This window comes from Merops nubicus, unplaced genomic scaffold, assembly GCF_000691845.1.
Source record: "Merops nubicus isolate BGI_N331 unplaced genomic scaffold, ASM69184v1 scaffold8593, whole genome shotgun sequence".
NCBI lineage: Eukaryota > Metazoa > Chordata > Aves > Coraciiformes > Meropidae > Merops > Merops nubicus.
The window spans coordinates 56,707-65,327 of NW_008598223.1; the positions used below are offsets into that span (position 1 = coordinate 56,707).

General features: G+C 38.1%; 1 protein-coding gene across 2 annotated transcripts in view; it reads right to left on the reverse strand.

The window, feature by feature from the left end:
- Positions 1 to 2,189: 2,189 nt before the first annotated feature.
- The window catches only part of MYO1B (myosin IB), an 88,728-nt gene continuing 82,296 nt past the window's right edge, over positions 2,190 to 8,621 (reverse strand). For both annotated transcript variants that reach the window (XM_008936971.1, XM_008936970.1), the window contains 4 exons: positions 7,672 to 7,804; positions 6,000 to 6,152; positions 4,986 to 5,113; positions 2,190 to 2,717 (listed from right to left, as the gene is read on the reverse strand). In XM_008936971.1, the coding sequence (XP_008935219.1) occupies positions 2,594 to 2,717; positions 4,986 to 5,113; positions 6,000 to 6,152; positions 7,672 to 7,804 (538 nt within the window). In that variant the 3' untranslated portion in view covers positions 2,190 to 2,593. The remainder of the gene's footprint in view (positions 2,718 to 4,985; positions 5,114 to 5,999; positions 6,153 to 7,671; positions 7,805 to 8,621) is intronic.

An 8,621-nucleotide genomic window follows, 5' to 3' on the forward strand; every position in this document is an offset into this window, starting at 1 on the left:
AAGATACCATGACTCTCCTAGCAGATCTAAATAATTCATGTTCAGCAAACTTGCTCTGTACATTGAGAAATATTTATGTGTCAAACAGTAAATATCACAAAGTATCAGCTCATAGAAAAGGTAAAAATTGTAAAGGTCCAGAAAAAGAAATGAAACAACAGAAATCCAAGTGAGGAGTTTGTGCCTCTTCCAGTCTTTTGCAGGTATGGCTATCACAACTTGCTGCAAAGATCAAGTAAAAGGGACACACACTGGATCTGGCTGGGATGGGTCTAATATCTAACATATCCTGTGATACCCTCATTTCATGGGTCAGATATCCAGGTATACTTCATCTAAACTCTCTCATTTCCTACCTGGAAACAACTATGGGATTACCTCAGACTTTCAATGTTTGTTTTCCTTACTTTTGTATTCGTTCAAAAAACTTGCTCCTTGTAGTTCTTACTGTTTTCAGGACACCAAATGGTGTTACAAATCCCCCAGTCTTTACCAAGCAGGAATTCCAATACAGGATTTAGGAGTTTTAAATGTCATGTTATTATGTGCTGTCTTCTTCAGGCAATGGAATAATTCCTTTGAAGTATCCTCATTTTGCATTACAAATCGATACTAAGATTTCCTTTTCAAGCATCTCTAATTACAATACATGTAAAATTATTTAAATTTTATTAAATTATTAACCTGACTCAATTATTAAAGGAAGGGTTCAAACTAAGTTCATAAGGAAGAGGCAAATTTTTGTCAGAGTGTGGGGAATGTATTTTTTGATTACTCCCACTTTTCAAGATCATCTGCATGGACTTTAACAGCAACATTAAAGCAACCTGCTAAAACGTTTGTTTTGTATCCCAATCATAGCAGAATAATTTACTTTAATCCCAAAGCAAAATGAGGTATAACCCAAACCAGCTGGTTTTTTTCAGATTGATGACTGTTAGCACTAGAACATCTATTGCAGTAAATACCTTTTTAAAGTGGAGAGCCAACGTTAATACCAAACTACCCAGAGGAGCCTTCACAGCCATGAGCACTACATCACTTTACCACCAGGAGAGTAACGAGACTCTGAACTTTTCTTTATCTTTCCTTTATTTATGCTTGGACTTCCAGCACCGCACATCAGAACCCAGGGTCTTAATCTGTCCTATATCAGACTGCAAAAATACAACGCTTTCTCAGCTGTCCTTGCATCAACAAATCAAAGTCACATCCAACAAACCCTTCACTTGAGTAGTTACTTCTACCTAAGAACGCGTCTCTCCTCTTAAGGATTTCAACTCATCTTTCTGGCTTATAAAAGATTAAGTGCAATCAGTTACACTGAAAGTTTATAATGCAGCTCTTCATGGTATTTTCTGTGCACGCATTTACATCAGGCACACAAGTTATAGAAAAGAGTCTGGAGTACAAAAATATGGTTATAACATAGGAGTACCAAACAGCACAGAATTAGAACAGTTTTATTACCATAATACCAATTTATATACAGACCCTCGAATTAAGGATTCTTTTAATTCCAAGTATTCTTCCCAAATTGTCAGCTGTAGTGTATACTCTAAAAAACTGCAAATTAACAACACCAGTCTATTTGAACCCCTACATTGTCTATGCAGTCTGCACCAATCCTCTCTCTTGCACACAAAACTGTATTATAAATAACTTTTCACAAAATGTCACGTGTGTTTTATTGCACATTGTACATGCCAATATCTAAAAGAAAGGCTCAAACCTTTCGCTCAATAACTACCTGTTTAAATACCTAGCATTTACTTGGGTTAGGAATACTATTGCATTTTTCAGGCTCTAATCTTAACTGATAATTTAAAAGAAAAAAAAAAGGCAGAACAGAAAATATGCCTTGAACTGTATAGCTTTTGAGAAAGAAACAAGCTTTTTTAATTTTACTGATTTCTACTGTATAGCCATTAAAAACATCTGACCTAATTAAAAAATACTGCTTCAAATTTTCTGCATTTTTTACTATAAAATTATGCACAGAGATGCTTGTATAATCATATATTCCTTCTGGTTTGCAGAATTAGATGTTCTTGTGCTGTACTGACTAAAAGATTGAGTTACATAGGTCCTAGTGTTGCCTACAGGAGTTAGTGTGTCACCTCCATTCTGCTGGTCTCCCCAGTGCTGGCAAGCAAGGAGCCTGTCAGAACACCAGAACAGGCTGGTACAAAGAGACACTGGGCACAAGTGGCCATCAAGCATCGAGGCCATGTATAGTTCCTGTTAAGCAGATCTCTAGGCTAAGGAATATGAGTAATTTTTTCATTAATATGTGGGTTTATGGTATGCTGCACTAAAATATGACCACTAAACAAAGAGAACAATTCCTGTATGACAGACACGTGCCAGCTGGTAAAAATGCCTCACTGGGTAAAAATCTGCGTTTTGAGGGTAAAAACTCTGGCATGAACAAAAAAAAAAGATTTAAAAAACCGATTGATCAGATGTTTTGCCAAGGGTTTCTAAAGCTATTAGCCATCAACAGCTCCAGAAAGGTCTAAAACCAGCAAAACCAAACAACCCAAATTGCACTGTTGGAGAGGAAGGAGTCCGTGCGCGTCCCCGGCTGCAGTTAAGGGACAGCCACCTCGAGAAGCCGATTGTTTTTTCGCTTGCAAGTTGGGATGTTGCCGTTTTTCTGGCTGCCTTGTATGAACTTCACACACACTTTGTCTTGTCTGAACTGGACCAGAAACCTAGGAGAGGGAGGAAGATACATTTTGGTTAAAGATGGGGGAAAAAAAACACATGAGGAGGACAAGTCTTTTTGTGGTGGTTGTGAGCATTGCTCCAAAAGATGTCACCTCCAGGTCTCTATTAATAATGAGTTGGGGAATTAAAAAACAGCCATAGGTTATGGTATGGCTTGAGTCTCCTTTAGGTAGTATCTCTTAATTACTGCTTTTTTCCTGTAACTGGCCCTTATATAATAGTTAGTTTGCTATTCCCTTAGAAAGAAGGCAGAAACAGAATTTCTAATGTAGCAGAAATACAGCAAAGACTATTTCCAACTGCTTCACCATCCAGTGAGTCCAAAGGGACTTTTCTGTTTTCATGGAAGGAAACTAATTACTTCTAGAGCAACATCAGAAGTGCTGCTTTTCAGGTTTACACTTAATTTAGTATATCTGTTATTTTAGCAGCTCTCATATTTCTAATCCTTTGTTAGCCTTTACAGACCCCTGGGAAAATTCACTTCCTTCTCAGCAATCTCCAAATTTAGGTATTTCCTACAGTCCGGATAAACTCATCTGGATCTGACTCTTTTAGGAAGAGAGATTTCATTGAATGAAGAGAATTGCTTTAGGAAAAAAAACAAAATGAAAAAAGAGCACCAACAGGCTCCAGTGGATCTCAAGTCAAACTTCTCACTGATTTGAATAGCACGATTAAAAAGCAATAAACAGGGCAGTGCTGCCTTTTGGCTCACAGGCAGCAGTTGCTGACCTAAAAAGTCCTTTGTAATACAGATTTTCCCTTTTAGCATCCTTAAAAAGTCCTCCAGCAGAAGCCAAAAACTTCAAAGAATTTGCTCTCCAGCCGGAAGCCACAAATCAAGCTGACGGCAGAGCTCAGGGGAGGAAGTGGCCTCTGCTGTGCCGAGCTGCCCTTCGGTCCCACTTTCCTGCTGCACAGCCCAGATGCTCAAAGATTATTAACTTGTTTGGTGCTTCCCAGCCATGCAAGCATCTGGAAAACGTGAGTAGGTCTTACAGCCATCAACTCTTATCACCAGTGCTGCATTTTCCTATGCTCGTTGTTCCCATATTATATCTCTAAAGGGTATAGCTCTTACTAGACATACCCCTGGATCAACAGCATTTTTGCTTGTATCAGCTCTCTTCCCAAAAACTAGTGCACAGTAGTCAACACAAGGCCACGTTTTCTCCTCAATCCCCAAGTTGTGCTTGTGTCTAAACTCTAGGCTTGTAGCTAAACTCCAGCAGGAAGAGAGTACTGCTTCACCATCAACACAGATGGAACTGCTACCAACTTAGAAGCATTAAGTCTGGATAAACTCAATAGCAATACATACTTGAATGTTTTTAATCTGCAAGACAAGAAACAAAACCACATCCCAAAATTCAAGAGTCCCAGAAAGCAGACTGTTCCCCAGACCTAAGGCAGTCCAGACTGGTGCAACACATGCTTAAACTTTCTTTTCATAGTTTATTCCTCTCTAGCCATCATTAAAGTAGAAACTTACTGGGGAGTGCCACACTTTTTAGAGGCTAAAAATGCACACCCTTGAGCAAATTACATCACATCTGGTAACAGAATAAAGGAAAATGGCAGATGTCATTTTCAAGGAAAAAGCAAAGTTAGGCTCTAAATAAACCCTGAAATCTTTGAGACTGCACCAAGCAGAAATACTAATTTGAGATGCAAAGCTTTTTATCAAACAACGTTTCTAAACAACCAAAAAATCCAAACCAACAAAAGGTGATTCAAACAACATCCACAGGAATTTTAGGAATACGTTTTTCACTTTCACAAGAGAAAGCAGAGCTTTACAGACCTACATTATTAGCACCACCATTACATGCGTTTGGTGGGGAGCTTTTCATTATGTTTTGGTTGTTTCCACTGGAAGATGACACCTAGTGTCCACTCTAATCAATAAACCTCTCATAGGAATATGTGAACTTTTCAGTCACACAAAACAATTCTCTCAAAGGCAGTATCTGATAATTAGGTTTACAGCAGCAATTCAGCTTCATAACCCTCTTTGAAACTACCTTACAAAAAGCACATTTTCTTTAATGACTTTCAAGGAAATAAAAGCCAAAATGAATACTAGAAATGAGTACACATGGAAAATTGGATCCTTATTTACAAGCATTCTGTCAAGAGAAAAGAAATGTTAGTTACGCAACAGAGTTTTGTTTTTCTAACATGAGGTACTTGACTTCTTAGCCTGTTGCACTGAAGGAAATGCACTTTTAAGCAAACAAGAAACCTACTCATCAGATATCTCAATGTTGAGCTTCTGCTTGGTTTGGCTGAGAGTAGTGCGGTAAAGCTTAGTGGCCATTTCGATAAGGTGATCACTGCTGAGCAGGAAGTCTCCTTTACTGGCTGCTCCTGAACCCTGAAACAGGAAGGAAAGTAGTTTAGACTACCAAAACCTTGAATATTAAAAATATTAAATGCCAACCAAACAGGAGGCTTTACAAGGAGTCTTCTCTTCCCAGCACAACAAAACGGTCTTTTGCCTTACAAATTAAATAGGGATGCAGTGCAGTGTATAGGATCAAAATGCAATTCCCTCTCAACTACAAACCTGTTGCAGAAGGGTCACCTTCATTTGTCCTACAAACCTGTAGTGTTCGTGTTCTTCTGGCTACACTGCAGCAAGCTCACAGCATTTTCAGAAAGGAACAGAAATCAGTTCCCAACTAGTTTTTAGGATGAAGGTGGTCAGTAGGAAAAGACCACATATATGGTGTTCTTCAAACCCATTTAAGCTGGAATACAAATGCCAGCTTAATGATTTTAGCAGAGCAATGCTGACAGTGCAGTACAACCAATATAGCACGGAGCTAAGTTCTTTAGAACTGACTAACCAAATTAGCCATGCCATAACGTGGATTTCTTGGCATCCCATAAGGAAGAGAAAATATTCTGCCAGTGTGTCAGGAAGAATTATATGAACAGCTAAAAAGGAAAACCACAAGGTGTCTGAACCAGATTAAAGGCCCATATTACCAATGGAAAACTCCAGTCCTAAAGAGGCTACGGTGAAACCTGAAGTCTGATTTTCTCAAGTAAATGATCTTTCATAATGTAATAACTGCTCTCATTTGGCTTCTGTAGTTTTAAATCAGTTTTTGCAGATATGGCAATGGTCAATAAACTTACTAAACCTACAAGCTAACCACTACGATTTAATGCTACATGAGAATTCATAACGGATTTTTATATATGTCACTGCCTGTAAAACTATTATATTATTGTATTATAAAGTTGTAAACAACCTCCTTGAGGTGCACTGCAAAGAAGCCATCATTTTGGGAGCTCATGGATACTTTGGTAACGTCTCCCAGTGGAACCTCTGACTTGATATTCCCAGATTTTTGATCTGCTAGAAGAACGTTATTTTTGGTTAATAAGAAGATCCTGGATGCAGCCTGTGAAAACACAAAAATGCAAACCATTAGCTACACAGAGAACTGGTCTTCACTGAGCACCTACTAAGACTACAAGTAGTTCATAGAGTTAATAATCTTGTCCCACATATGAATGTTCAGTATATGATTCTCAGTAAAAGCTGCAGATCAGTTAAAATCAGGTCAGTTGTATTTCTGTGTCTAATTATAGAGGGAGAAGCTTAGCTCATTTTGGCACATATGCTTAGGTATCAGCAGTTCCTTTAATTACTAGCTTACAGTTATAAAATTCAGAAACTGAAACTCAGAAACTATGCAAATGAGGATAACCTCATTTCTCACGCTCTGTCAGTCCCCAGGAAAACCAATGTACCTCTTCAGTGGTAGCTAATTCAGCACTAAGCCTCACTATTTACTGTTATTCACCAAAACTGTATTGCACAACAACACGAATCATGTAGGTGTTTTCAGTGTTAGGTTCTCCTCCCTTTATCTACTGAATTATGCTTTAGGAGGATAAACATTTGTATTTTGAAGCAACAAATATTTTTAAAGCATGAATGTGTGTTCTTAAATTTGCCTTAGAAAATAAGAAGAAAGAGAAATGAGAACTTAATGTCCATACAACTTTTTCTCCTGCAAAACTTAAAATAATAAAATCTTAACTCTTATGATTAAGAAGCAGCTGTTTTAAGCACACAGAACCATAGCTCATTATTATTATTATTATTTTAAAATCTTGAGAGCTGTGGCCTATGCAAGTACAGGAAAGATATTGTCTTCATTTAATTAGTTTCTTCTAAACCGGAAAATTAACTTGGCATCAACAACAGGCAACCTAATTTCACTCCTACAAATGCAGAAATGACATCTACTACCTCTAACATTTAGACAGATATGGTGAAAACAATTACATTTCCTAAGGGAGGATAATACTTCCTGGTTTAATAAGTGTGATTTAAATGCAAAACAAGTCCTGTGCTGGCAGAATAAAAAAAAGTAGCCAGCATATTTAACAACTTTATTCAGAGGATACAAGAAACTTGCCTCTTCAGTCCAAAAAGCTTTTGCTATCAATGAGAAGACAGGCAAAGATAGAGTATGACACTCACAGTTTAAAAACTTAATAAAATGTGATAATCAAGAGCTTGAATGACAGTGTGAACCATGAAAGGTTTTCTTAATACTTGAAGAGGAATAATATTCTCCAAATATTTATTTACTTTGACTGGCAAACAGAAGATCTAAGTTTTGTATAGAGACTACATTTAGTCATGAATGAATGCAGTCTGTTACCAGTTGTTGAGATGCCATTTTTGGTTGGAAAAGTTGCTGAAAACTACAAACCCAAGCAAGATTTTAGTAATCTTTACATAAATGTAAAGCAGGTATTTAAAATCACCAATTTACATAAAGCCTCCTTAAAAGAGAGGCAGTTTTTTAAATCCTCAGACTGTTACATGACAGAAATGAAGTCTCCCTCTCAGTTTGCTTACAACAATGATCTACTCTCTTGGACAAAGCAATTGCATTTTATTACCTTCCCATTAGCTCTATTGATCTTATTCACAACTTCTGCAATGATGATCTTTTCATCCACAGCATCTTTAAGTTTTTTGTACTTGGGGTTCTTGCTGATTTCCAAGTAAGCCCCTTGGAATGGCTGCCCAACACTGACCAACAAAAAGACAAGGAAAACATGAGTTAAACATGAATCTCAGGGAAGAAGCAAAGCTCCTGAATTCATCAAGCTTTGCTTCGTGCTTTGTGGAGCCAGGAAATGCACCAAATACCATTTTCAGTGACTCTGTACTGCCAGAAGCTTCCTTAAGGTTTGATACACTCTCTGTTGCTTCACATTCAGTGAAATAATACCACAACCAATCTGGAAACCTCTACTCACAACTTCTAAAACAACAGCAACACAAAATAACTTGCTATTGTCTTCAGAGAATCCTTAGAACAACACATCACTGAATGCAAACAGGGCTCTTAGCATGGTGCTCCTTTCTGCAGCCTAATCATCCTCCAGCCTGCTGAGAATCCAAAAACTGCAGCACTCTGCCCCAGGACTCTTCAGGTCAGCACTACCATTCACCTAGTGTGGTGTTGTTGGCAGTAATCTGTGCCATGCAGGCATCCTACATCAGCTGAAAATCTCTTGGGAATTGCTACATAGTGTGGATATAGCTCCCAGCACGTTATCCCAGGGAGGAAGGAGAAAACAGGAGGTTTAAGAAACCGTGTGTGTATTGGACACAGAATCTTGTATACATTAGCAGCACAGTGATGGTGAATAAAGAGAAACTTATCACCAAAGACAGCAGTGATGGGATTTTATTTTCCTTGCTCTGGAAATGTTTTCCAATTAAATAGGTGAAGTGGCTGTGGGGACCAGACACAAGTACACCCTTGCACATGCGATCGATTTTGATTTAAAAATCGCCCCGTAACAGTCTCTGTGAAAACAGGGACTACAACTTCAGCAGG